The sequence below is a fragment of the Camarhynchus parvulus genome, chromosome 3, assembly GCF_901933205.1.
Source record: "Camarhynchus parvulus chromosome 3, STF_HiC, whole genome shotgun sequence".
Lineage (NCBI taxonomy): Eukaryota > Metazoa > Chordata > Aves > Passeriformes > Thraupidae > Camarhynchus > Camarhynchus parvulus.
Genome location: NC_044573.1, coordinates 58,835,657 through 58,860,272, shown reverse-complemented (window position 1 = coordinate 58,860,272; position 24,616 = coordinate 58,835,657). Strand labels below are relative to the sequence as shown.

General features: G+C 37.0%; 1 protein-coding gene across 7 annotated transcripts in view; it reads left to right on the top strand.

Annotated features, from left to right (window-relative positions):
* L3MBTL3 (L3MBTL histone methyl-lysine binding protein 3) overlaps window positions 1-23,590 on the top strand; it is a 76,774-nt gene extending 53,184 nt beyond the window's left edge. For all 7 annotated transcript variants that reach the window (XM_030944930.1, XM_030944935.1, XM_030944936.1 and 4 more), the window contains exons 16-22: window positions 1,760-1,862; window positions 9,415-9,561; window positions 10,955-11,119; window positions 14,712-14,803; window positions 19,363-19,526; window positions 20,319-20,381; window positions 22,852-23,590. In XM_030944930.1, coding sequence (XP_030800790.1) covers window positions 1,760-1,862; window positions 9,415-9,561; window positions 10,955-11,119; window positions 14,712-14,803; window positions 19,363-19,526; window positions 20,319-20,381; window positions 22,852-22,995 — 878 coding nt within the window. In that variant the 3' untranslated portion in view covers window positions 22,996-23,590. The remainder of the gene's footprint in view (window positions 1-1,759; window positions 1,863-9,414; window positions 9,562-10,954; window positions 11,120-14,711; window positions 14,804-19,362; window positions 19,527-20,318; window positions 20,382-22,851) is intronic.
* The last annotated feature ends 1,026 nt before the right edge of the window (window positions 23,591-24,616 follow it).

Here is a 24,616-nt window from a genome sequence, read left to right as displayed (position 1 = left end):
CTGCTCATCCCTTTTAGGATGTGACTGGTAGAAGTAAATATCTGTTAAGCTACAAAAATGAAAATGGATTATATGACAGGAGAAGAAGTTGACCATCCATTAAATAGGAAAAAAAATTAATAATCTACACAAATACTTATAAAATAGAATGATTACTGAACAAAACATTAATCCAACAACATTACTTTGTTTTATTACCATATAGAATATTTTTAAAATGTTAATATTACTTCCAGGTAAGTTAAAGGTATTTCCAGACTTCTGCAAGGGTTTCATAAGGAGGGAAGAAAATATTTTGCAAGACAGTTTCTGCCTCAGTCTGTATGATAGGACTTTCAATGATGAGGTCCAGATCCCTGCCTTTCACATTAGAAGCTTTGTGTGAATGCTGTGCAATGTTAGCAATATTAGTCTAGAGCAGTTCCCAGTATTCATGTATTCATACTGTTTTCAGATGTAATGAAGTCATCATGAAGGATTATGACCTTTCTGATATCAGTTAGGGAATTAAGAGCCAAATATTGGTGATGATTTTAACATTGTTTCACAGTGATGTGAACAGCAGCTTCTCATGTAAACATGGACAACCAGTTGCAGCTCTTTGAAATTACATTTTTAAATTTTTTAAGTGAAGAGAGAATAGTTATAGGGAGTTAATTTTTTCAAAATCAGATCATCAGTGAAGCAAGACTTCTCTTTACAGAAACATCTCTATTCAGATAAATCCTCCTCTGAGTCCGCTTGCTACATTATAAGCATGATTTCTGTATAAAGGTAGAGAAGGTAAAATTCCCTATTCTCTCGCCAATTACAGTCATTAAAGGCTGTACAAGTCTTTGGACTTCAGTGTAGTGATAGTTCTGTAATTTTTGCATAGCTGGAACATTTGGTAAAAAAGGCTTTTAGACTAATTATACATAATAATTCTCTGTCCTTCATTATCCATCTGCGAGCAAGAATCTTTCATCTGGAAAAATTTTTAAATAGACCTTTTCTTGCCTGTATTGTTATCTGTAGGGGGAGATACAAGTTCATGTGCTGTTCAAGAAGAACTGGTACTAGAGGGGGCCAGTGCATTCCTGCAGAGGCTCAGCAGGTGCTCCCAGTGTCGTGTACTGGAGCAGGGCTGTCTCTCACTTGCTGTGAAACTGTGGGTTATGCATTGTGTTTGCTTGGGCCTCAAAGCTCCCTTTGACATCCTTTGATGTGTCTGCAGGCATCATTGTACAGATTGGTGAAAATCAGGTAGACACATAAATTCAGAGAAGGGAAAGAGTAAAAAATCTGATGGCTTGTTCTTTTTAGTCGTACTTGCAGCCTTCATTTTCACATCTTTTTTACTGGAAAACTGCAGCTAAAAGATGTGTAAGGACAGTACGCATTACAAACACATCCCTGTCTTCAGGAACAGGGATAGGGTAGCTTCCTTTTTCTGTGCTCTTGCAAAACAACTAGGTTCCAACTAAATGTAGATAGTAGAAGAGAAATTCAATGTCATGCAGTTCCTCCAAGATTTGTGTTCTTTATATAAACATAGTTCTGTTGTAGAGATTTACTCGCATGGAATAAAATTATTTCTCCAGTGGATTAGGTTGTTTAAATCTCCATCCATGCTTTTACAGAATGTATTATTAAAGTATTTCTGTTTACTTATTTCTTCATGCTTGCTACAATGCACTGGCATTCATGCATATTTATATAGCTTTTAAATATTAGATAATTTTCTTAAATCTCATTTGTAATTTCACCTGGCATGCAGGTCCCTTGGAACTGGTGGAAGCTTTAGAGCATGGAGGGTGTCCCACAGCAGGATGTAAGGGAGTTGGACACATTAAAAGAGCAAGACATATCGGCCATCATAGGTATGTTCTGTGAAAGTGATTTTACTCTTTCAACTGAGGGATGTGTGCAGATGGTTCTTTTAAATTGTTGTTCATAAGAAAACAGATCCAAGCTGGAAAAAAAAAGGAAATCTTGTAAACCTAAATATGCAGTTATTTCAGTTGCCATGGTGAGCATGCTGAAATAAACATTAGCAATCTGTAACTTCATTTCACCAGGGTGTGCTGAGATAAGATTTGCTGTACATTACTTTTTGTCACAATTGGTAGATTCAGTTACTCTGTATTTTGTTCCTTTGAGGATTCCTCAGCTTGCTGTCCAGTTTGCAAAATATTACAGACAGATATGTATAAAGCAATTACTTCTGAACCTTTTGAAATATGAGGCCACTGATTTTCTTATGGCTTGGGTGTTCTTGTTCTGCTTGGTTGGTAAGGGTAAGGATTTGCTTGTTGGCTTGGAGCAATGCTAGGAGAGGAATTCCGATTGGCATGTTCCCGCATGACAACTTGCTGCTTCTATGTAGCGTTTCTAAAGATGCTTTGTTGGACACCTTCTGAAGTAAAATTCAGAAATATGGACGTCCCATCCTAGACAGTAGTTGATATTAGCACCAGAGAATGGAATGGAAGGGACAGAGAGACAATGACCAAGTAAATGGAAAACATTTCTCAAGTTGAAATTTTATTATTTTTAAAATACTTAGTGTGGGGTGAATCCAGACTGTTTCAGTAAGGGATGTACAAGTAATATAGTATGTTAAGTTGAGAATAAAGCACCATAAATATCATCCTGTTGCCTTTTCAAAAATTAGAGCTTCCAAAAGTTGTCATTTTTCCATTACACAGTCATAGAATTCTCAGATGTCATATCTCTCTGTTCTTTCTGCTCTCAGATATGGTTAGAGGACTGCTCTTTGGTTATTTATCTATACATTTTTAAAAGTATCTTTTCAAACTACCTTGATCCAAGATTGAGCTCTGTGGTCTTTTCACGTTTTTGATGAGATCATTATGTCCTGTTGACTCAAATTACGCTACAAGGTTTTGCTGGTGTATCACCATGAGTTAAGGTCCTGACTAATCCCTATCAAAGATACCTGGCCAGTAAAACTCACTGTATTACATTTTGTTACGCAAAAGGCATCTTCTGCTGCAAGTTCTTCCCTGTCTGCAGCAGAAGCATTGTTTGTGCTGTTAGGAGCAGAAGAGCTTCTGATGCTAGGACAGGATTTATCCCCAGGAAGGGACATAGCTAGGATAGCTCCAGTGACAAAACTTGTTGCAGTAGGAAGTGGGAAGGGGTTGCCATGACACAGTATGCCATACCATTGTCTTTCAGACTATTCTCACCCTATTCCGGTTCTCTTTTTCTGTCTGGTTTATTTTTCCTTTGGGTTTTTTTTTCCTCCCAGTTTTTCTACCTTCCCTTTTCTACTTTCCCTTTATTTCACTCAACAAGTAGGGTAACTCCTTAAACAGTTAAGTCAGTCCTTAACACTATTGTAACCTTCTGCATTCATAGCGTTAGTCCACTGCAAATGTGAACTAAACTAGATTTGCCAAAAAAGCTTCCTGCCTGCTTATTTGAAATCCATGTAATTTCACATTCTAGTAGACTTGAGTCTTGTATGATTTATTATTGCATCTAATCTGGGAGGTAGTAAATTCCAATTCCTTATCAAGTGCTATCTCAATTACTTAGAATCAGGTGGACATAACATGGCTTTCAGCCCAAAGTTGAAACTTAAAATGAGAAAAAAAAAGAAAGCAAATTTGTCTGAAAAGTTTTTAATTTATGATCTCTCTAAATAAACATTGGCAATAAAAGTTCTAATGTTTTAGATGGAAGGGATGAGTAAGAGCTATATGTCTATTTACTTTGTGTAGCCTTTGCTTTTATAGCTACCTTTTCCATGCTATTTAAAGGTCGTTATACTTACTCATCCTAAATATTAAGAAAAGAAACAAACTCATGGCATTTCATTGTGCTTCCTTTTTTACTGTAGTCTAAGCAATCCAATTATTTGCACATTAACTGATAGTTCTAGTGTGTAAAAATATAACCAAGGAGATTTTGTTGAACATAAGACAGATATTTGCTGTTTCATAGCAAATATATTTTACCAGTAAGTATCTGATTCACTAGCTATTGATTTGCCCTCTGTGATGATGCTCTAGTTTTGTTCCTATTTCGGTGGAAAATACTGAGATGAGTTCTCTTCTGGAGCCTACAGACTCGAGGGTCCAGGTTTCCACAAAAATTCTAAGATTGTACCACCACTTTTTTCCTGAATTAACCAAGAGATTTTAAAATTTGTACAATTTTCCACATCAGGTGGCATTCCCTTCGCTCTTTTATCTTGGCAACCTTGAAATGTATTTAACCATGCTTATCTTGTTTTTTGTGATGAGGTGCAACGCATAAATGCCTGTGTGCAGAAAAGATGATAATTTAAAATGCTAAGTAGTTCTGAAATGATTTTGAGAGCTTGTTCCTTAGGAATCAGATGAAAGCCTTGGTGATTAATTATATAGCAGTGCTAAAGCATTTACTTTTTGGAAAAGTTGATGTTACTAAGGACCTGATACCTATCACCAGTTGATCTAGGGTTATGTGTGGCACAGCTGAAACAGCCTGACATACAGATTGTTGGCATTATGCAGATCACCTGCATATTTATGCTTGTGAATTGTATACCCTGATGTTTAATGCATGCAGTAATTCTCAAGTTCAAGCAGGAGCGTGAAGGGGTCAGTTGTAAGTAGTTCATTCGAGTTTTGAGTCAATTCTTCATGCTGAAAGCTCAAACTTCCTGTGTGTTATGTGTAAGTTGAAGTGAACTGAAGTGCTGCGGTAGAAGCTGTAGGAGAACACATGTTACATAAACATGGACACCTCAGGTCAGCAGGAGGTCACATCTTTTTGTTCCGTGGTTTTTGATGCCAGTCTCAAGGTCATTGGCATCAGCCAAATCCATTCTAAAGTACTCTTGATTTCTTGATTCAACTTTAGACTGTTAAAGCAGCTTTCTTTGTGAAATTTGTAAAAGAGAATAGTTGTATTCATTGTTATGAGACTAGTTAAAAATGTTATCTTAAAGCCTGAAGTAAAGAGATCACTTAACAAAATCCATCAGCAAAGAAAAAAGAAAGAACACACCCCTCAGATGCTGTCAGGATCTTTTCTCTGAAGGTTTCTTGCTAATCATATATTGCTACCAGCTGATGTGATCACCTGGATATAGGGTGCTCTAGACAGTCTAATCCATCCATTAGTCCAGTGTGGAGCTGTCATACACCCCTCATAGAGCTTCATCCCTTGGCAGTGCTCAGCAGTAACTTGCACCTGAAAGGCAATGAGGAGCTGGTGTTGGTGACATTTCCAGCCACTACAGCTGAACCAGGAGACCTGTCTGTGGCTTAATACAAGTTTGCAAAATATTTCAAGTGTTCAAAAAGACTAATAATCTGGATTTAATAGTACTTCATATGCAAGTTCTTAGACCTAACAGAGTGCTACCTTACTCTTCTTTAGTTTAAGAGAGAATCCTGGCCTATGTTCCCTTCTGATATTAGGTGGAGCTGAGAGTATTGTGTCTGGACTCTGTGCTTCAGAAAATTTGCATACTGCTGCAAGATAGGAACATCTTCAAATGTCTGGAGAAGTGTAAGGTCCATGCCTATCAGATCCCAGTTTTAACCTCCTACCCTTGAACTTTACAGAAAAGAGATAGGTATGTAACTGCACCTAGAGATAGATCTTGAGTGTGACAGAAGAGCAGTTGAAAATAAACACAGGTGGGGTGTGCTACTCAACAATTCTGTTCCGTCAGACAGTTTTGGAAAGGGCTCTATTGACTTGAAAATCCCAGGCCTGTAATAAGAATGGTGCATTGCCTTTTTCTCTCTTTATCTTTCATGATTCAGTAAAAACAGAAACTTATTTTAATGCTCAGTTTTTACTCAGCATGTGCAGGACTCTGGAAACAGTGGCTCCCTTTCCTTGGAAAACTGTGTCATGGACACTCATATTGCCAGCCAGTCTGCTGCCATTTCAGTGGTGCCCTGCAGACAGCTAATTATTGTGCTGAGCTGATCCTTCAGCATTTGGAGATGGCTGATTACTCTCGTGTGTGGGGGTGTGTGTGTGTCAGGTGGCATTAATGTGAATGTTTGTTTACTGAGGCAGCTCCAATGATAATTGAGATCCTCGTGTTGGACTGGTTCCAAAGCTGTGGGGCAGTGCTGGGGGCTGTACAGCCCTGCCAGAAGAATAGCAGAGGTTTCACATTGAGTACCTGCTGCTTTTGCTTCATGCCATTCTTCCTGAGCCTCTGGCAGACCTTGGTACCCCCAAGCCAAGGACATCTGATAATTTTGGAAACTAACTTCTGAACTTGTGCTGTTTTCAAAATGGTGTGCTAAAGCAAAATGTAAGCTGGAGCAGAAATCCAGGTTTAAGGTGATAGAAGAGTTAAAAATCCTTCTTTAATATTAAATAACCTAAACACCAAGACTTCTGAGCCCTTGAGATGAGTTGTGTTAAAATCTTACAGTCCTGTATAAATTGAATACTTCTATTATGTAGGAATAACAAGATTAATTTTTTTCATTCTTTGTAGTTGACAAGTTAAACTGAACTGAAGGCTGGAGGCATTGAGATTCATGAGGATTTACTGATTGATCCACTGGTTCATTCATGCTGTGTTTTGTTGTAACCTAGCTAACAGTGGAAACCACATGGGTTCTTTTTGTTGCTTCAAGTAACAGTAACATCAAAGGACCATCAAGGTGTTTTTTAAAAATTGTACAGCAACTTGAATGATTAATTACAGAGAAAAAGTAATCCGAATGTAGTGTTCCAAAGCATAGTTAATATTATAACTATTGTTGACTGAAACTGTCATTCAACTTCAGTTTTTCCAGAAAATACTACAGGGAAAAGTAGTATATAAGCAGGCAAGTTATAATAAAGGACTGAATATTTAGGCTTTTTCTTAGGGTATTTTGTTTGGGTTTTTTTGTTGTTGTTTTTTTTGTTTGTTTGTTTTGTTTTGTTTTGTTTTTTTTTTTTTAAAACCTATTAGTGGTGTTGGTAAACAGAAAACCTGCTGGAGTCTGACAATTATATTGTCAGATTTCATTGGGACTGTAAGCCTTGCTTAATAATACACAACTGAAGTTAAATACACATTGGTAGTGTTCAGTGTTTCCTTGTGACAGTCCTTTAACTGCTCAGAAACATTGCTCAAAACACCTCTGTGAGCCTAGGAAGCCAAAAGAAAATTACATGCTTTGCCCTGTAGCAATGGCAGAACTGAGATTAACCAATATATTCATGAATTTCTGAAAACTGTATTTCATCACAGTGGTATGTGTTTGTCACAGCAAGAACTTAAATCACACTAGCATTGGTGCCTTAAAACCTTTTTCTGAGCAGAAGCCTGTATCTTTTATCTTGCATTTCTTTTGAAAGAGAATCATTGTGATAGATGCAGCAGCGTAAGTCCTGTGGCAGAGGCTAGTCCTAAAACGCACAAAACCAGTAGGTAGAGAACAAATGTAAGTAGACATCTATAAATAGATTTAAAATAAAATGCCCTATTCTGCTTAAGAGAAAGTAGAAATAAAAAGTGAATGTTCCAAGTTAATTTCTATTTGTATATTTTGTTCCATGTCTCTAAAAAATTCCATTAACAAAAGCATACCATACTTCAAGTTTAGTGTTTTATAGCCAACTGGGTGGCTGGGCTTTATCTGATTTGAATGTGTAAACAAAAATTCCTCAGAAGAAGGCAAAAAGATGACTGTTCTGTGCTTCATTGGACCACCTGGGGATATGGCTGCATGTCCCTTTACAGCACTGTACATCTGATTGGAGTAGCCTTAAACAGGGATCTCATCTCATTAGAAAAGCAGAAGCTATTCTCTTTTTTTTTCTTTCATAATTCAAGTTCAGCATAGCTACTCAAGGATTTTAAAATAATAATGTAGTATTAAAAAATGTTTATACTGTCTTGTTTTCAAATGTGCCAAATGAAGAAATCAGACTGTTGATATCCTGTCTTGATAACCCCAGCAAGGGCTGACTGTCTTGGCCTTAAGGAATTTGCTCCTTTTGTGCAAGTGCTGATAGAAATGTAAATTTCCACCAACTTTTTGTTTATCTTGGCAACATCAAAATTAGATTACCAATATTGGTCCAACCCCATTATAGGAGCTGTTACTTACTCATTCTGAACCCAGAGCTTTGTTGGTAAGAGAAGAGGAGAGTGTACAGCGTATTTTAAATTAAAAGGCCTTTTTCTTTTTTAACACTGTGCTTTTTAGAAAGAAAACTATAATGAAAGCTGTTGTTTTTCTATTAATTTTTGAAATTTGGAGGTGGCTGGGCATATGGCTGTCAAGGTAGAATTTTTTTATATTAGACAGTTCTCTTTGGAAATCATGCATGTAACTATCAGTGAAACAAATGAAACATTGCAGTGATTTATGGAAAGATGTGTAGTTACAGTAACTTCTTTCTTGAAAAGAAAATAAGCAAAATTGTAGAACATGGGGTTTTTACCTTTTAAAATTATGGAAGTCATTGTAACAATACAGGTGAATAGGAAAGCATAATTTCAAAATATAGTTAATGTCATAGCTCATGAGCCACAAATGGAGCATCATATTTAGTACAGTCTGTCCTGTATCTTACATAGTTTGGAAAACTTGAGTGTGATGCTATTCACTGTTGTAACATGCATATACTATTCAGAGTATAGGATATTATCATTGGTATGTTGAGTATGTGGTCTGGCTGACAACTCAGTTGAACACTGCAGAGCATTCTACTAAAGAAAAATCCTAGTTCAGCCCCATGTGTTTTGGTTTGTGTTGCTGTTTTTCCCTTTCCTACTTCTTGTGCAAACACAGGTTTTCTGACTTTGGCATGACTTTCACATTTCTTAGAGCAGTATTTAAAAGTCATTGTGTCAAAGTTCATTGTCAGATTATTTCCCCAGCAGGAGTGCAGTGAATGTTAAGAGAGACTGTAAAAGTATCAGTCTCTTAATGGAGTATCACAAAATGGCATTTGCAAAGATGGGGCACTCACTGCAGTAAGGGGATGTGCTCCAATCCTCATGTTTTGCCCTTGAAATGCAGCTTCTGTGTAGACATTACATAACAGAAATGTCCTCCTTCACATAAATAAATAACCATGGTAATATGACTTTATTTGGAGAGACATGGGTATATCAAAGGCATCCTGTGTTGTATGCATAAATACCATTAAAATGATGAGGGAGCAGGCTAAACATTTATCTGGCAATTTTCCACAATGAATGTTGTAATAGAAATTAATACAATTCGTGTGACACAAGTTGCTGTCAAAAGGAAATGCGAAATCGAGGGTTTTGTTTGATGGATTTACTAACATTTTAAAGTACAACTATTCACTGCATTTTTTAAAAATCTTCTTTATTTTAAGTTATTGCATCTACTTCTAGGAAATTCCAATGACATTTTGTTTGAAATCAGTAAAGTGTCTGAGAATAAGGAGTAATTGTTGTTCTTCAACTTCTAGTGCAGTCAGCTGTCCATATTCAGAGATGAACTTGAACAAAGAAAGCCTCTTACCTGACCGATTGAGTGGGGAGATGCCTGCAGCCAGTCCCATCCCCAGAAACAGAAAAGTGGAAACAAATGAAAGATCCACCTCTCCTGTAATCAAGTAATTATGATTGAAGCAATGTCCATGACTAACAGCAATATTTTATTCTGTGTTCTCCAATGCTATTTATAACTGTGTAAGGACTGAATGGTTTCAGAAAGGCCTGCCTATTTATCTACATTTTCATTTACAGGGAAGAAATTTTTTTTTTTCAGTGCTTATCAAAAAGGTCATGGAGCTGTCAAAGACTGATACTGATTTTACAGTCTATGGTTTAACAAGAGTTTGGTTTCATCTTCAGTGTAACTATCTAGACTACTAAGTGGTTAACTGGAATTTAAAATTGAATGTTGACCAGTTGGTTTCCCTTTAGAAAATTATTTCTTTTTGTTCCTTTTGTTTGCTGTAGTGGTGTTATTGATGTGACTGTAAATTAATGTAGCTCTTTGAAGAACAGCCACTATTATGTCTTTACAGTGGGAGTGGGGAATCAAATTACTGGGACTGAGTTTTGCAAGAATAGTGCTGAAGTCTGTAGCTGAATCTTTTAAACAGGAGGACTGGGAAAAAACAAAGGAGTGTGATACCAAGATGATTATTTTCAGATTATTATTTTACCTCAGAAATTGTGGATATTGATTCCTCTGCTTATTTTGGGCTATAGGGAAAAATAGAGAATTTAAGAAGGACAGGAAAGGAAGGGAGCCTTTCCCTTCTTTTCAAGGGTTATATTAATGTAAACGTGTGAATGATGTGAAATATGAAAATGTGAAGATTTCCAGTTCCCACTGTAATGACCACATATTTTCAACAGATGGTATTTTAAATTGCCTTCTCAAAGACAGTTTCAGTTTCATGCTTTAAAACCCAGAATGTTCTACTGTCTAAGAGTTCTGCCTGATTTGATTGTTATAAAGGTATAGAGTTTTAGAAATCTGAAGTGACTTAATTACTCCCTGGCAGGTAGTCTGCTTACCATTACAGCAAATCCACTAGCACTCTGAGCATAGTCCTCAGTGGCAGGGACTGTGTCAAGTGCTACTTTTTTCATTGTCCCAATTAACAGGCTGCATAGAACACTTTAAAGACTGCACAGTGATATGTTATGGGAGAGAAGGGATAGGAGGAAAATAATACCTCAAAGTGTTCTTGTGTAACAAATATTTGAAGTGGATAGCTTATTATCAGAAGTAATATTAGACAAATTCTGTTCCTGTTTAATTGTCTAATCATTTTACCATTGACTTAATGGAGAAGAGAGTTCTTTATTATGATTTCTGAAATTGCCATGTGTACAATTTTTTTAGTGGCAAGTAAAAAAACTTCTCTGTATTTCTTAACCAAAAAAACACCTTGGATGTTTTCAGTTTACTTTTTCTGCATAGAGAAAATAAATTAAACAACAGCTTTGCTGCTTCCACTTCTAAACATTTTGTTAATTTGTTTTAAACAGTGACAGAAAATGCCCCAGCCCTGGTCATGTAAGTATGAAATCTTCACCTCACAATCGACCATCAGGGAAAACTGTACCAGAAACAACCAAGCTGGAAGATGCAGAAAATAAATCTCCTTGCAAGAAGCCCCTGTTATGCAGTGTGAAAGAAAAGAAGGCACCTGGGTAACTCTCAGCTCCTTTCAAAGTATTGAGTGTTTGGAGTCAGTTCAAAATGCAACTTACTGGGCAAAGCAGTCCAGTGATTTGTCTGTGGAATTCTTAGCCGTGGGGAAGGAGATGGAAGCTCTTCAGCTCTATCTTAGAAATAGAGGGGAAGGGACTATCACGGGGGATATAAGAAATAAGAAATACATGTCAGAGGAGAGGAAAAATACAATACAATGATTGGAAATTGAGATTCTTCTTCCTAGGTTTCCTATAAAATAATTGTGTCCAAATTATTTTAAATGTACAAATATGTACAAACATGGAAAAATTAAAAGTAATTCTTTAACTTTCAGTATCTGGCATGTATTTTTGACAGAAAATGACATGAGAACTTTTTTATACCATAAATATTATTCTCCAGTGCAAGTTTGGAAACTATCTTTGAAGCTAAAAATACACAATTCAGTGTTTTCATGGGGATATGTGAGGCAATAAGATTCCCTACATTTTTAATTAGTTACAGTATCGCTACATTAATTTATTGACTATTTTCAAACAGAAATAGATGGCACCCTGGAAGAAGATGTGTCATTTGTTATATATTTACATGAGCTACATTATTTTGTGTTCATAATATATGAACTGTGTTAGCACTAATAGCGTCTTGAGAGACAGACAGGAGAGTTGGTATTTTATGGTAAATAAAACAGCCCACAGTAAAGCTGATGATTGAAGTGGAACTGTTTTGTTAAGAGCTGGACTTTGGTGATCTTTATTGGGTCCCTTCCAGCTCAGGAGAATAAACAGCATTCACTAGTCATACTCTAGTGACTTTAAACAGCACAGAAAGGAAGATGGCTTCAAGTGTAATTTTGAAATAACCTGTGTTAAAAATTGGATGTAATTCATATTTTTTATCATACTTACAGTAGATTCAAATTTTTTTTTAGAAATATACTTCGGCTTTACAGACTACCTCTTAAAATTAATTGAAGAAAAAAAGTTTTTGTCTTTTATTTTTTTGGAGGGTGTTACCTTTACAAGACTTAAGATAACCAATACTTGTGCTATCTGTTCACTGTGTTGAGTCAGTTTTATTAAGAGAATAAGTCTTGTGCCAGCTTTGAACTACCCAGAGACTTTGCAGCTTGTATTTCAACTGTTTGAATACACTGATGACTGGCTGCATTTTATCATCTAGCTTTCCTCATTCATTATGTATCCAGCAAAGTCATGGAGGACTTTCAGTTGAATAATCTCCCTTTGAAAAAGGCATGAAAAATAATGTTCACAACATTAGGTATATATGAACTGCTGGGGTTATAAAATATTGAACATCTGCTTATTGCAATACCCAGTGGATCTTTTTAGATGTGTATTCAAAGTACACATGCATAATTGAAGATATAGATACACACACTTGTGTGCTCTTTAGTTGCTGAGCTGACAGTGTAGATTTAATTATGTTTGACTTCAGTTCAATTGTGTATACCTTTGTATTCAAAGGTAATATTTTGTTTCATAGAAGTCTTTCATTGAGGAACCAACCACAAATGATCCCAAACATGAGTTTTATTTTGTCATGTTAAATCTAAGTGGTACTCAGCTAATCTCTGGTTCCACTTACTCTTTTCCTTTTTTCTCTCTGTCTCTCTTTTTTTTTTTTGTCTCTCTATGCATCAAACAAGTATACTAGAAAATTTTGGTTTGCAAAAATATAATTATGTACATAAATACTGCAGTGTGTCCCTCTGGAATGTTCCTGAGATTAAAAGTCATGATAAAAATTACGTGCCTACAGGATATTCAATTTTAAAATATCTTCAGAGTAGCAAAAGAATTTCACTGTAATAAAAATTCTATTCTGGAAATCTTTACAATGAAGGAAGCTGAACACTCAGACTTGGGAATCAAATTATACTAGCTCTTAAAAAAATCTATTTTTCTCCCAGCCTCTTACCCAAAACCTTCAATTTATGATATGGTCATATTTAACTAATGAGGTCAAATTTCTGTATGTATGCTGCTATGAGAATTGCCCTCAAGAAAATAGGGAGGTACTTGTTTCCTCACAGGATTTGGTGATCTCTCTTCCTTAGCTGAATTACAGCTGTCATTTCCTTTGCCTTTGGAATTAATTGCACTAGTTATTTTAGCATGTTACTTTAGAAAGTTTCCTGTGTTTGTGGAGTTTGGAAAATAAGTTTTAAGTGAATAAATCTTTCTGAGGAAGATACTGTGGAGAAGTCCTTTGTGGCACAAGAAGTTGTGCCTGCTGTATGCATTCCACTGGTATTGGTTGTCATACTATTATTATTTGTGTTCTGTCATACTAAAAAGGCTGGATTCCCTGATCTGCAGTGTTCATTTTCCACCATTCCTAGTGTGATAATTATATTTCTGTTGAATTTAGTCACAAATGTTTTGTTGTATATAATATATAAATGGTATTCAACAGTGTAAATGTAAACAGTGGAATTAAATAGGTCTGTTTCTTCTATGGATTTGTGTTTTGAGGCTAGCTAATCTTGATGCCTAACAAAGTGTTAGGTGTGCATCTGCTTTTCCTCTGTGATTTTGACATTTGTTAAGGTGTTCTTCTTGACTTTTTCTGTGGTAGATAGTAAAGCATCAGTTCATATATTAGTGGGATTTCTTGTAGTCTTGACTCTAAGAATCATTCTGTTTGGTGTCTATTTTTAGAAAATGCTCATTATGTACTTGGTATCTCCAAGTGCTCTGAGTATCTGTGATGGTTTAGTAAGAATTGGCCAAAGTGTTCTGAAATTCTTAAAAAGCAGAAGTAAGTAGACACATAATGTCATCAAACTAATATCACTTCACATTTGTCAGAAACCAGGAAGTACCAGGAAATACATCTGGAAATACCTTCTGAAGGCAGAGTTTGAAAAGGAACCTCCCAAGGCTGACTTTAGGACGGGAATGTACACACCCCACCTTCAGAAATTCTCTTATTTCCACATATCTTGCCTGGTTTTTCTCAACAGGGGGAAGACATTCTCTCTCTGCAAATTTTTGGGCTGGCAAGCTTAGGGAGCAGCTGGATAAGAAGTAATGCAAAAGCAGATGCAAAGGAATATAAATGTTTTTGGTGATATTTTTGGGATCATTAGCACCTGCACAACAGGGTGTCAGTAACTGTATTGACAAGAAGTTGATGCCTGTAGAGATTAATGTTGGGGAGAAGAAAAGGAGTAAGTGTTATTTCAGACAGCTCCTGAAAATGGGCTGCATAACCAGCCAGGCTTTGTAGGACATGCAGGTATATATGTGGGTTTCACTTTTCCCACCTTAAGATGTGGACACATCCACTGGCTCCATTTGTGTATTTTTCAGTTTCAGTTATTAAGTGTCAGTTATTAAGTGTAAGTATATACTTGAGCCTTCTTTGCAAAATTCATGTCAGTAGTCATGCCATTCTGTGTAGGTCAGAAATAAGATCCTCTCTCTTTCCTTATTTTATAATGATACAGCATCCTTCGTGTGGGAATCCTGGTGTGTCAATAGTATTGCTAGTAAGAGATTTTATCATGCTTAGTGATTTTTATGATGTACTAATAAAAATTGAACATCTTCTTTTCCTCAGTGGAGTACTACAAACAAAGGATGCCATAAAGCACAAAGAGTGTGACGATGAGGAGACAGAAAATAAGCCGCTCATTTCAAACGAAATCAAAGGTAAATTGGCAGTTCTTAATTTCTTTCAAATTAAAATCTGCAGAAGTGAAGAAGTGTGATGTCCCTTGAAATTCTCATGAAACTCTATTGTAAATTATTTTCCACATTCACTGTCTGTGTCCAAAAATTTATTGACAGCAACACTTTCAGCATTATGTTCTGGTTTGTGGCAAATTTGGAAGGAAGTTCCAAAGGGATATTCCTTAAAGGGCAAAATTTAGCAACCCTTCCCCCTACCTGTTCAGGAGATTGTCTTGTAACCATCAAAGGCTTTTCCAAGAACTTTATCACAGTTGTAAGGTTGAGTGCAAAATGAATAGCAATATAAAAAATCTCATTTCAATGATGTTTTTCTACTGACTTTTCAAAATAGTTTATTAAACCAGTCTGAATTGTAAAGATATAAGATTCACTTATTGCCTTGAAAATGTATTGAAAGTTAAAGCACTTACACATTACAGATGTAAAGCAAAATTAAGGTGACTTGCTTAACCCAGCCTCAGTCTTGTTGAGGGTGATGGCCAGATTGTGGCTCTCTTTGGTGAGACAGGAAAGTTGTCATATGGTCTCCAAAGATTTCTTCCAGTGTGGGCTTTTCTTATGTTCAGTGATTGTGAGCAGTTGTATGTACAGCTGTAGCAAAACTCTTGACTGTTCACAGATCCAGTTGGACAGATGGAAGCAGCTGTTCATTAATAATTTTTATCCTCATTGTTTAGAAAGAATACAGCACAAATCCAGAATATCAGAGTCTTATATTTGCTAATTTTTTCACATGTGAATCTTAGTATCAGGCTTGTTATTAGATTGAGTCAGTGCATTGGTGCAGTGCAGTTTTGCTGCAATAATTTTATTAATTGATACAAGGTCAATGCAAGTTAAGTGTCTTAATTTCCTAATCTTAATTCCTTGTATTTTTAGATTATTTTCTTCAGCATTTTTTTGTACAACAACTTTGTAAAACTTTCATCAAAATTGAGTAATTGACTTGAGTAACTCTTTCTTCAAGAGCTGCATGTCTTGCCTTTTAAGTGAGCTCATCTCTGTAAAATGCTGGAAATTCTTTGAGACTGCATAGAGCTTGCATAAAGATAAAATTAAGGTAGTGGTTTATTTTTAAGTATTAACCTGATGCATTTTTTTTTAACCTTAAGACATTATTTATCTGCCAGTACTTTTCAGGTAGATCTGAAGCACTCTGATCTGAGTGTAAAATTTGAGAGATTCCATCTATTGTAGGAGCTGTGAAAAAACTGTATTAGTGTTTTGAAACATGAAGTTCAGAATTATAGAGAAAATGAAGCATTAAAAGAAGCAAGTCTCTAAAGCAAATAGAAGAGACTTTTTAGTAATTTTAGCTATTCTGTTTCAGTGAGAAGGAAATATGCAGCTTTGATGTTAACTTTTGCATTATTTGACGCCAAAAAAAAATTCAAATTGTTGGGAGCATTTTAAATTGTCTGGTATTGTTCTTTTAATTCTAAGAAAACTGGCCTGATTTTGTGAAGCATTTTGAGTTTGACAAAATTGACACCAACAACCTCTGCTTGCTAGGTTCTTGCATAGTTAGATTTAGGAAAATAGAACATTTTCTTACATTATTTTCTGGAAAAGTTGTTCTTTTTAAACACATAATGTTATGTTATTATGTGTTTAAGTAGGATGGCACATTTAAGCTGTAAGAGGAAAATGCATCATTAAGTTCTTGCTATCACAGTCATGGAAATCTCAAGATAAAATAATTGTGCATTTATGAACTGTCACTCTTGGTACCTGTGCTTGTTGCCCTGGTTTTTTTGGCATGTCACTTACCTTGTTATTCTTCAGCCTACTTTTGCCATGCTCACTTGACCAGTTCCCTACTGATAACTTTATAAAATGTGTACTGCTGTCTTCCCTTTGTTTGGAGAAAGATTATTTGGAGCTAAAGAACTCCACTGAAATCACTGCCCCTTCATACTAACTTTTTTATGGGCATAAATCTTGTGCTTAAAAACGTTATATATGCTAAGAGCTAGACCCATGCAGGAGTCAATGAGCAGTGTTAATGGTCTCTCATTAATGCCAGAAAGTTTTTGCCATTTACCTTCTATGAAATCTAAGTTTATATTTTGTTCTGTGGTAACTCATTAAGAAGACAGAGATGAACTCTCAGAGACAAGGATAACAAGGTGATATAAAGTAAGAACAATGTAAAGGCAGGTGGGCTGATGCTGAAGCAAAATGTCATCAAAGACATGGTTAAGGTTTAAAAGTGTGAACTTTGTGCATCTGGCTGCTATCTTGTGGAGCTGGCAAGCAGATTTTGTTTATTCACTTGAGTGCTTGAAGAAGCTGTTTGTGGTTCTGTGATGAAACTGGCTAACCTCTGGTGCACCCCAAGTTACTCTTCTAAATGTCCCAGTTGAGACATAACTTGGAATAGATCTCATATTTTCTATGGTCCAGAAAGACAGATTGCCTCTCTATGGGAAGCAGAGCGTGCAGAGTGAGAAATACTCCAGAGCATTCCCTACTCCAGAGGGTAGGGAAAACTTTTAACTGTCTGGTATTAGAGATATAGATTGTAGCCAAAGTGGTGTGTTCTGGGCTTCCTATTACAAGGTTACCCACACTAAATCTAAATTTCATCTTTTTTGCTGTTGTGGTTTTATCTGCCACAGGGCTAGGGACTTTTATTTTTAATCTTTTCAATCTAATTGAGTAAACTGTACTTTACACGGTCCACTGGTGCTCTTTGCCTTACCTGTGAGGCAGATACTACATAGACTGAGAATGCTGCTCGCTATGCCTGTACCTATGTGCTGTTGTGTGTATGTGTATATTTATATATGTGAATACAGGGTGTGATTTTCTTCTGTGTGGTATTTTCTTCATGCAGCATAATAGTCTGCTATTTATTATTTATGTGGCACTATCAATATATTGCATGTTTTGTGAATGAAAGGAAAAAATAGCTGAACACTTAACATTTCCAGCTCTTGAGAGACCTTGTCTAGAAGGAAAAGATGAGCGGGTAAGGATAGGGAGGGGATTTGAGGAACAATTAGAAAGATACTGTTCTGTAAAATATGCTTTAAATTCAGCAAAGTTTCTACCTTTTACATTCCTTTCTGAGATTTTTATTAGTATTAGAGGCTCTAAGGAGCATTTGTAAGACAACAGTGAAGTGTAAAAAGACATTTAGGGAACTCTCTTTGAAGAATGAGAGTATAATGGTAATAAAATATTAAGGAGTCTATTTTAAAAGAAATGAATGAGTGGGCTGACAGTGCTGACTCAATGGCTTGAGAGTCAACTTCAGAATAATAGGCATTAATATGAAATGAAGATAGATCTTGAAAGTAACAAAAAACTAGGCTCGAGGAGCAGAACAACACAAGCAAATGTGATAACATCCTATGTTAGGTGTATTATAGGCCAGCCCTACTCACTGTGCTGGCAAAAATCCATAATGGGAATTCATACCCTAGTTGTTGGGTGCAAATGTGTGAAAACTAGAACATTATGGTTAATAGCAGTTTCTCAAAAGTGAAAGTAGAATGGAACTGCAACAGAAATGAACAATCCAAACAAAAATAGGATAGGGATTTGTAAGTAACTGCATGAACCATGTCATTAAGGAATATTAGGCATTAAGAGTGTACATTGTTGGTTGTTCCTTGAGAAGTGAATTTCAGACGTTTTCCACAATTAGAGTTGGCAACTGGGAAGCACTTGGGCCTGAGTTCAGAGAGCAGGCACGTTGCTTTTGCATTGCCAATCGATCTAAATGAACAGGGATGTCATATGCAGTTTGACATAATTCAAGGTATGACTCTTCACTCTTTCCTGCTGCACACATCTGCAGCTGCTGCTTTTCTCCAGACAACAGCAGTGTGTGTCTAAGGCAGCCTCCCACCTTTGGGGACAGTGGGATGGGAGATCATTCCTTCCATTATGGATGAGTGAGATAAATGCAGCATGGAGGAGTTTAATGTTATTTTCCAAACAAAACATTCAATTAAAGTGGAAGCAGAGAATTTGCAGACATTTGTGTTTTTTCCTCAGAAGAACTGAAAAACATTTTGTTGTGGATGAGCCATAAATGTTGTGTGGGCTGGGACTGTATAACTGATTCACTTGGAATTTTGTAGCAGTGCAGTGCTGCTTTTGATTTTCTATCAGCTCAACCCCAAAATTAAGTTAATTCTTGTATTGCTGTACAACTATTAAATATGAGTGTGATTTATTGTACTAAAATATTTAAAATTGTTTGACCTGTGGTGTGTTATGCTAACAGATCTGATGGCATGGAATTGTGTTGTGTTGAAAGAGACTTCTTCCATGTAGGAGTAGTTATATTTATAGAGAGCCAATATAATGATAGTCATACTAGTGGAAGAACAGTCATGGCTCTTCCAATTCTGGTTTGGCATTCATGGCATTTTACTATTCAAGCAAAACTTTACAGCTTGTGTAGGGAGGCCCATGAATAGAAATGAATGTGCTTTTCCTGTGACTGATCTCATCATCAGCTGAGGGATTTAATTCTTGTTTCTTGCTTCCCATTGCTGAAGATGTTGAAGAACCCAACACGCAGAGGCTTCTCTCCCAACCAGTTATCGTGTCTTCTAAGTTGCAAATCCCTGGCCTACCCTTGCGCTGGGAACAGCAGAGCAAGCTCCTTCCAAGTGTAGCTGGGATCCCAGCCAGCAAAGTTTCTAAGTGGAGTACAGATGAGGTAGGTTCCCCCTTTGTCTTCTATCTTATTACCACTGTCCTTGAAGGCTGAATCAGAGCTTTAGATTATCCCCATAAATTAAGAATAATACATGAGTACTCAGAGGACTAGACTCACCCAAACCTAATGTAACTGATCCCCAAAATGCTCATCCCGCTGCCATCCAGCCCCAGAAGCAGAAGTATTAATTCATATGTGTATTGATGCAGATAAATATGTGTGTGTATATATATATATATATATATATATATAAAAGCACATTCAGTGGTGTTTTAAAGAGAAGTGCTAAATGTATGGCCCAGCATATCAAGTGCTCGTGGTCTCCACTACCAACATCTAGTCCCCACACAAGCATTCTGGTGGAATGGACCCCAGTGTAGGTGTCTGCATGAAGCAAGAAGCTTTTCCTGGTGCGTAGTTTGGATGTGGCACACTGCTTTGGAGAGTGAGAATATAGTGCAGAGAGGAACTGTATGGATATGGTAAGGCCATAACACCTGATTTTAAGATTAGAGCCTCTGTTCAGGTATGTAGCAATGCTTGAATGGACAGAATCTTGTAATTGCTTTACTTTCACAAGTACCTGTGACTGTTCTCGGCACCTGAGGCAGTTGGATCTCATTTAATCAGAGAACAAAAGAAGCATGACTCTATGCACTTACAGAACAAGGTGGAACACCTAATATGAGACTGTAAAAACAATAGCTAAAAGACTAATGATTGTCAGCCTTAAAGACTATTTTGAGAAAACATGAGTCTAACTAAATCTTTTGTTGTATGCTTTGGTGGCAGGTCTCTGAATTTATACGAAGTTTACCAGGATGTGAAGAACATGGCAAGGTGTTTAAAGACGAGGTGCGTAAAAAAGGACAGAGACAAGAAAGCTTGGTAGAAATACATATAAATTAGTAGGATGAAGTGTATGGAATCATAGAATCATTAGGGTTAGAAGAGCTCTTTAAAATATTAGGTCTAACCCTCCAACCTAGCACTATCCCTCTAGCCTCTAAACCTTGCCAACCAGCACCAGATCCAGATGCCTCTTAAACTCTTCCAGGGATGGTGACTCCACCACCTCCTGGGGCAACCCATTTCAGTGCCACATTGTTTAAAGTCAGATGCAAATGTATGGACGATTAGGTTGGTTTTCAAGTCATGAAGTAGGAATAAAGAGAAAACTAGCCAAGTGTCAGCCAGGTCTTTTTCCAACTTTGTTCCTGCCAACTGAAATTACTTACAAACTTTGTGATTTACTACTGGTCTCTCTTGGTCTGGTTGGACAAGATTTATAAGCAAGGATGTTATTTTAGTTCTCCAGGATGTTAATAAGTAAAACAAAGGAGAAGAGTAGTTCGAGATAACCGCCCCTCAAAACTCCTTGCATCTTGTCTCATCACATTTAGCTATTGATGCTCTTCCTCCTGATATAGCCAATTATGAATGTGATTTAACTGAGCAGCGAGTGAGAAGATCTGAAGGTTCTGAAGAGGTTCAAAGGAGCATGTACTCACTTTGTGAGCATGCCAAGTGTGCATTTCTGTCATCTGAGAAGATTGTTTTTCCGAAGTTGTCATTAGGAATGGATAGGGTTTTAGATACATTAGGCCTTATAAACTAGGTTGTCTTATATTTTTTTCTGCTCAGAGGTTTGTTATTCCTGTTAATGCTTAGCTTCAAGAAGGCAGTTTGATCACAGATGCCAGGGTGATCAGGTGCTTATCCCAGCCAGACGACCTGAATGGGCAGAGTCAGCCAGCCTTTCAAGTGAAGAATAATTTTGCTGCTTAGACTTGGGAAGGCACCTCCTGAAGAAAATGCATACAGATGGCTCTGCTAATCTGCAACAGAAGCTTTCAGGCTGTACTGTAGACTGTAATGACTATTACAGCTGCTTATCAAAGGACTGAGAGGCTGCATCTCTGGGCATTTGGCACTAGCCCAGATGTTGAGCATTTTAGTATTCAAGCCTGGATTGTTCCCTATGTCACTTAGGGTGTCTCATCAATGAATTTAGAAATAAAAGTTGGCATATTGCTAATCAAGTCAGCAAACAGCAAGTGCTACAGAGATGCTGAATCCTTAACACTTTCATTCTCAGAGGTGTGATAAAATATTTCCCTTCTCTAGGATTCAGCCTCTCAGGCTTGGTCTGTGACTAGTAAATTAAATGTCCCCCACTGAGGTCAGTGAGGTCATTGAGGCATGGACTGGCTGACATCAGTAGGTAGAAGATGCTGGTTCAAACTTCTATATAGAAATGAACCCTCAGCCTGCTTCTGTTAAGATGCTTCAGCTTTTTATTTGGGGGGCCCCAAGTTCACACACTTCAAGTTCTGAGCCCACCAAGTCTGGCTTTGTGTATGAAATGAGTAGAAAGTAATTGTGGGTTACCACATGGTGCTGTCCTGACTGCAGTGTTCCTCAACTTAGAGTGCTGGGGTGTCATTTGCAGCATGTCTGGTTCAGAAAACTTGTTTCCTAGCCCTACAGGAATTTAGACTGTTTTTATCTCAGGTTAGTATCTTTAAGGCTAAGCAGTGCTCCTATCTAACCACAGTTGCATTTTATGTATAGCTATCCAGCTTACACTGAAAGTGAGCCTATAGATACCTAAGTGATCCAAAGGTTACATAGGAAATGTTGGCCCCATTGAAGCCCCTGAAGTGAGGACCCTGGGGGCTCTTCCTTTTGGGATTTAGCCCTCCTGCTGAGTGATTTGCTTACAGGAGAATGTTCATTTGTAAAGTTTAGTAAAATATCAACAATACAAAGAAAAAATATTCCGTGTTTTGAAATGTTTTGTTATGTTTGTGTCCAAGAGGCAGTTTTATTAGCCTGGCCCCTGTTTTCATCTGGGATCAAATTCATTTCAATTTGCTATTTAGGGAGCAGAGAAGTGGTGGTTGAAGGGGATTCTAGCTCTGGTGCTGGGGGTGAGATCCAGAAGCTTCTATGGATGCTTGCATAAAGGCAATAGCTGAGATGTTTAAAAGCATTGCTGTGCTTCAGTATAGTTGAATTACACTTAATTTACCCGCTCTACTTTTCAATAGGTTTTATATTGTCAGTATGAAAATGAGAACCGTTTAGCTAAAAATTAGCCAGACAGTTGTTTTTGAGCAGGAAGAAGATCATCCTATTCTCTTAGACTAGCTGATCTGTCTAAAGGTTGAAATCAAAGCTCTCCTGAAAGCATTTGAAAGTGCTTGTATTCAGCCAGTCCTTAACTTTGTCTGAGGTTGCTGGGACTTTTCATGTTTTCTGAAACTTTTATACTGCTGCACTGTCAGACCTATTAATAGCTTTGTATGTTTTTCTTTTAAAGCAAATTGATGGAGAAGCATTCCTGCTAATGACCCAATCAGACATAGTCAAAATAATGAGCATTAAACTGGGACCAGCCTTAAAAATCTTTAATTCCATTCTGATGTTCAAAGCTGCAGAGAAAAACTCACACAATGAACTTTGAAGATAATGGAAAATGTGCATGAACCAGCTTTCTCCACTGGAGCTCATGTTTTATTCAAAGCACAAAGACTCACTAGAAGTGTTGAGTAAGGACTCTCAGAAAGGAAGAAACTGAAGTTCAGCACTGGTGGACTATTTATATTCTCCTGGAGCCAGTACATATCTGAATCCTTCTGGGAAGTGTTCAAGCTTTTGAGAAGGTACTGTGTGACAACCGAGTCAGCTGGTCTTATTTACCAAACTAATGGCGCTAATTCTCCATGGATGGTTAGGATCTCTAACTCTCTCTGGACATCAAGAAAACCTTCCTTAATTATTTATGCTGTATTATATAAGGGAACGTTAATATTTTCTAAGGATTCTTGAATTGTACTTCATGTACCCATTTTACTTTTCAGAAACTTTTACTTCATTTTATCAAAATAAAAACTGATCAGCCAAAAATTAGGCTACAGGTAGCCAGATGAGACTGTTATGGCTAATGTGTATTTGTGCCATAGTTTGAAAACAAAACACTTAATGTTACATATGTGACACTTTATGCTACAGCATATTACATTACAGATAATAAAACTGTCTGTTTGCTTGTAACAAAACAAACCTTGTTGGGGTTGAAATTATAATGCTTTTTTGATAACTGAATGTTTTTACTTTTGCACGATTACAAAAATGTTACGTGAGTTTTGCCACCAGCATCTTTCATGTATTTTATCAAAAGACCAGTATAGAGAAGGCTGCAACTGAAAAATAAAGTTTGACTTCTTAGAAGATTTTTTTTTATGCTGCACAATAGACTCCCAGCCATTTACATGGAGTCTGCTACAGTCCTTCAGAACATGGAAGAAAATAGGAGTATTTTGAGGCAAGGAAATTAGCAGAAAAGAAATTACATTCAATTGTGTCTGCACTTCCCAGTCTTCAGCATAGTTACCACAACAATGGAGAAAAACTCTGCTCAAGCTAGGGCTGCTACCCTGGTTTCATATTCACCAGAGGTTTGTTTTCCCAGTGGTGGGAGAATTATTTTACTCACCACTTACTAGCTGAAAACTCTGATTTGTAAATGAATAAGGCATATGGAGAAAGGGAAAGCACAGGGAAAAGGATACTTAAATGCTTGTGGTGCACCGGCACATGCTAGGTGTAAAATACATGCAATTCAGCAGGTCATTAGCAGGCTGCAGATGTCACCAGCAGGTATTGAGGTGAGACAACCTCCTTTCTTGGAGGATTATTATAGGGAAAGTCGTTGCACGTGGTATATATACATGCAAGATGTAAACCAGATGCACTTTATATGGGAGAAAGCCTAGCTACCTGTATACTGAGGACTGCTCCAGAATTACTTTGCAAGAAGAGGGAGAAGAGTTGGATCAGGTTTTTTGGCAGCCCTCTGTTCAGTGCTGCAGTGGGCAGTTGCTCAGCTGTAGAACTGAGAACAAACAGAACATTCCCATTGCACAGAGCTGGGAGAATGTTACATCTTCCCACAGATTTTGCTAGGCTTTTCTTTGGCTGGAGTTCTTAAGTTTTCACTCTCTGTGTCCCTTCCAGATCGTGTAGGTGACTGGTACCTGCCATAATATGAGGTGAAACAGGGTCAGTATTAAGTAAGTTGCATT